At 34.3% G+C, this 4606-nt stretch overlaps 1 protein-coding gene across 2 annotated transcripts; it reads left to right on the top strand.

The window, feature by feature from the left end:
* The first annotated feature begins 1402 nt into the window (after window positions 1-1402).
* Window positions 1403-3512, top strand: LOC21396397 (protein POLAR LOCALIZATION DURING ASYMMETRIC DIVISION AND REDISTRIBUTION). Of its 2 annotated transcripts, none has more exons than XM_010102733.2 (3): window positions 1403-1966; window positions 2284-2750; window positions 3150-3512. In XM_010102733.2, the coding sequence occupies exons 1-3, from the start codon at window positions 1579-1581 to the stop codon at window positions 3474-3476; spliced, it is 1182 nt and encodes a 393-aa protein (XP_010101035.1). In that variant the 5' UTR covers window positions 1403-1578; the 3' UTR covers window positions 3477-3512. The 2 variants fall into 2 exon arrangements, with proteins under 2 accessions (XP_010101035.1, XP_024024366.1); XM_024168598.1 differs by having other exon boundaries at window positions 3147-3512.
* Window positions 3513-4606: the final 1094 nt, after the last annotated feature.

Genomic DNA, 4606 nt, shown 5'->3' with positions numbered 1-4606 from the left:
TCTTTACTTCTTTTTGCAGCATCATTTATCTCTTTAGTGTGTTTTCTTCTGCAACATTCTAGATCTCTTTTTTTTTCTCACTCATATTGAGTTTTTTTTTTCTTTTTCATTTGTTGGTTTCTACGATCTTACCTTCTAGATATGTGTTTTTATTTCTTTGTTTCTGCAACAACATTTTTATAATATTTATTTCATATTATATAATTTAAACATCTTTATTTTTTTAACACTTATATTTACAACTAATTTTCTCATTTTCATATTTACAGCTGAAAGAAATGAAATGCTCAAGAATCACAATAACGTTGTATTTTATTTTGTACAATCTATAAATATATATTATGAATAATAATATTATATATGTCTGTATAAATATGTTTATATAAATTTTATATCTATCATATAATACAATGCTGTATAATACATGTATGTATATAAATTATTTTAAATACAGCTATCATATAATATAATATTAGATTCTGCGCAATGCGCGGAATGCAGGCTTGTCATAATCTAAAACCGTGTTATAATATTGCAAAGTGACCCCTTACTTATTCGTTGATATGTACGTGCGTGTGTGTGTATATATCCACGAATCGATGCTATATTATATATGTGTTAGTGATTGTGTACATATATTGTTGACAAGTCCATTCGCAATATATACACTATACATATATATTTGAAATTAGTCTTATTCACAATACTTTGAAACACATACGTATCCTTTAATTAAATCATTTTCGCGAGCCACTTTCATTCAACCAAGACAGAATACACTACACAATACAACAAAACGCAGAAAACCATCCACCGACAAAAATCCACTTGTCTACCCTCTGAAAATTATTTATTATTGATCACTAATTTCTGACAAATCACACGTCACCACGTATTACTCTCATCCCAAATATTTTTTTCCCCTTCAATTTTATTATTATATAAAGATTTTGAACAACTTAAATCAAAATTATTCGTATTTATCGTATTCATCCACCTCCCGCTCCCACTTTTTTTTCCCTTGGAATCTCCTGTTCTGCACATAAAAAACAATGAAATAATATTGAGTTTGTATACTGTTCCACCACGTAAAAATTGAAAGATAACGTAACATTTATTTAATTTATTTAATGTAGTACCGATATTAAAAAGTGAGAAACTAAAATAATTAATTATTTTTTATGATTATTACACATTTTTTAATTCGTATTATGTTATTATAATTAAATTAAATTTAACAATAAGATAGTTAAATCAATGAATTGTGAATATTTGTCTCTTTTATGAATTTTTTTTTTTTTTTAAGTGTGTAGTTCCTTCCCTCAAAGAAAAAGTGTGTGGCAATTGGCATGACGATCATAAATACAAGCAATCAATTATAGATCACTACTGAGCGAGAAAAAGAAAGGGAAAAAGGAGAGAATTCATAACTCATCGGAAAGCGCACAGAGTCCACAACTTCATTCAAACTTTCCCTCCATTTTTCTCATCCGCAATTAAACCTTTTCTCTCTTATTTCTCTGTCTCCTTTCAATCAAGACTGTCACTTTCTTCATCGCATTTAATTTCCCAGTCCCTATGAATCGCCACAACCTCTTCTTCAAAACCCCCATTCTCGCCCCTTCTTCTTCCCCCGAGAACCGCCGTCTTCGGATCGCCGACATTCTCACCGACGACGAGGAGGACCACGCCGGTTACGGAACCCTAGGAGACGACGACGACGGCATGAGCGGCGTCGGAGAGCGCCGCCGCAGGGAGCGGTCCCCGAGCTTCCACTGCTCCTCGCCGCGGCGGATCATTGCACGGTGCTTTGCGGCGCTGAGGCCAGCCAGGGAGAGGAGAATTTCGGCTCTTCGGAGAGAGAAGAGGGAAGAACTCGGCGAGGTTTCGGGGCACACGACTCGTTTGATGAATGCCCTGAACAGTCGCGATTCGCCGGTTTCTGGTTCTGAGAGTGAGGATTCAGGTGATGTTCTTGAGCTCTGTTCTCCTTATTGATATCATGGTTAAATTATGTTTTTTTTTTTTTTTTTTGATTGTTTGGTTGATATTTTCATTTTTTACATACACAATCATAAATGAATGAAAAGCGAGGATTTTGAGAAGATGTTGCGAGAGAATCCCCACAATTTATTTTCCCTTTAAACGCAAACTACCAAAAATGAAAGTGATGCCAAACAAGGTCGTTCCAGTGATTGAATTTTATGATTCGAAGTTGAAGAAGATGTGTTTGGGAAATTGGGATGTTGTTGGTTTAATTGTTGATGTTTCTAATTTGTCCAGGACGCTGTAGGAATGACGCCTCTTTTAATATGGGCGTTGCTTGTGCTTTATTGTATCTAATTGGTGCCAGTAAAACTGAAATAACTAAGATGGTGGAAGTGAGGAAGCAAATGGAGATACTTCTTCGAAACTTTAGAGAGGAATTGCAAAACAGGAATTCAGGTTTGAAGCCAATTGAAATCGATGACAGTGTTGCTTATTCCACCAACCATATCCGAGAGAGTTCCAACTCTAGTACGCAGATTTCACTTCAAATGAATTCTGCACGGACCACATCATATGTAGTGCCGGAATCCGAAACCACCTTGGAATGCGACGATTCTTTCCGACGGGTTGTGCATGAACGGGAACAGCATTTAACAGGAATGGATGAGCTTGAGGCAGAACTCGAAGCCGAGTTGGAACTTTTGGAGCTCCATGTGGATACAGAACATCCTTTAGTTCTCCCACAGCAGCAAGGGCTGAAGGTAAAGAGAAGTGCATTGCATGTTTTCATGATTTTCTACATATGGGATTCGGAAAGGAGTCATTCTAGATCTTAACATGTTAGTTTTTGCTGAGCTGATAGTAATTTACTCCGTGTTTAGGTTCCCTGAACACGTATTTGTGGATGCCAAAGTTCCCTTTAAGAACCTAACTAGCGTTTTTCTTGTGCCATTGTCATCTTGAAAATATAATGCTCTCAATAATTATTTGTTTCCTGGCTTTTAGAGCATAGACAGTTCTGACTTCAGCATGCAAATTTACAAATTTTTGAAACTTTAAGGCGCAGTTTTTATTATAGTTTCAACTGTGTTTGTGTTTTATTACCTTGTATTCCTTGTTCCTAATTGGATCTTCTCCTAAATCTAAATGTTGAGTAGCAGGGCATTATGGACACTGCTTCTTCGGTAAGCCACAGCTCGAGTTCTACTTTTGGAGAGGTAATTGACCCACAAGAGACGGCGCATATTTTATTTGAAGGGCACAGTGAAGTTCCTCCTATTGAATTGGAGAGAAGGTTGCATGAACTTCTGGAAGCAAGACAACAAGAAAGGATACACGAGCTTGAGGAGGCTTTAGAGTGTGCAAAGCAAAAACTTCGCGAGAAAGAATGGGAGGTTTCTTGGTGGAAAGACACTGCAAAGCTTATGTCGCAGCACGTGCCACAACCATCGCGGATTGTTTCCCAGCATGATCCAATAACTTTTTGACTTGTTGAGGTGAGCATCAGAATGTACTATGTAGGGCAGCTTTCTGAGAGTGAGGTGTTTGTTCAACCTAGCTTGCATGATCAACTGTAATTAGCTTTTGATGACGAGTTCTTTACTTCTTTGAATTTTTTGTTGATGGGTTTATCCGTGTGGGAATTGCGATATAGTTTGCAAATGGGAAGTGAGACCCTTTCCTTGATGCTTTTCTTGAATCGACAATAATTGTTGATTCTGGTTTTACAATATATGCGTGTGCAGTCCTTACAGGATCACTTTTTATTTTTTATTTTTTATTTTTTATTTATTTCAGTTGAAATACTTTGATTCTGGTACACACAATTGTTTGATCAATTTCCTTCTCATTAGAGGATTTGAATCATGAGTATTTCAGGCTAGAGGATTTAAATTCTCCTAACAAAATTTTCATAATGAGATCACATCAGCAGAATTCGATGCCTTTTGTGTTAAAAGAGTACTTTCTTTTGCATGCCCCTTACCAATAATGCATATGGGTCAGGTGTCCGAGTTTATTTATAGGAGTCATTACACTACATAGCAAAATTTCATAGGTTGAGTTGAAATTTAGCAAAATTTTAAAATATTATAAATATAATAAAAATGACCATAGTAATTATTATAATAATATCATATTTTGTGCTATATAATGTTATAGTTATTATTTTAATGACATAAAATAATATAAAGTTGTACTATTCTTGTAATATTTTAAAATATTTGTTAAATTTAAATTTTGATATCAAAATTTTGCTATATTTGTCGGCTGGATAAAGTGGCAGACTAATGGGCCAGATCAGATTCTACTACACTTGGATTTGCTTGTCATACAGATGTCATTTTCTCATTATTTAAAGAAGAGTGAAGTAAATAATTTATTTAGTATATTTATATAGTAAATATTACTTCAAATATTTTAAAACATGTTATTTACTTTAAAAAAGTTTCAAAAAATACTATTTATTATTTTCTGAATTATTTATTTTTTAATATATTATTTATTTATATATTATTGTTTTTGGGTTACGTATGGCGTTACGAATATTCTAGCACGAAGCAAGAGCATAATGTAGGAAGATTCGATTAAAGAAATACATTTTTGACTTATACACCAT

Source organism: Morus notabilis, unplaced genomic scaffold (assembly GCF_000414095.1).
Source record: "Morus notabilis unplaced genomic scaffold, ASM41409v2 Scaffold61, whole genome shotgun sequence".
Lineage (NCBI taxonomy): Eukaryota > Viridiplantae > Streptophyta > Magnoliopsida > Rosales > Moraceae > Morus > Morus notabilis.
Note: the sequence above shows the minus strand (reverse complement) of the source record. Positions and strands in the feature narration are given on the sequence as shown.

Coding starts and splice junctions, on each gene's coding strand:
- LOC21396397 (XM_024168598.1), top strand. CDS start 1,579: ATGAATCGCCACAACCTCTTCTTCAAAACCCCCATTCTCGCCCCTTCT. Junction 1,967..2,283: donor TTCTGAGAGTGAGGATTCAG/GTGATGTTCTTG, acceptor TAATTTGTCCAG/GACGCTGTAGGAATGACGCC. Junction 2,751..3,146: donor CACAGCAGCAAGGGCTGAAG/GTAAAGAGAAGT, acceptor AATGTTGAGTAG/CAGGGCATTATGGACACTGC.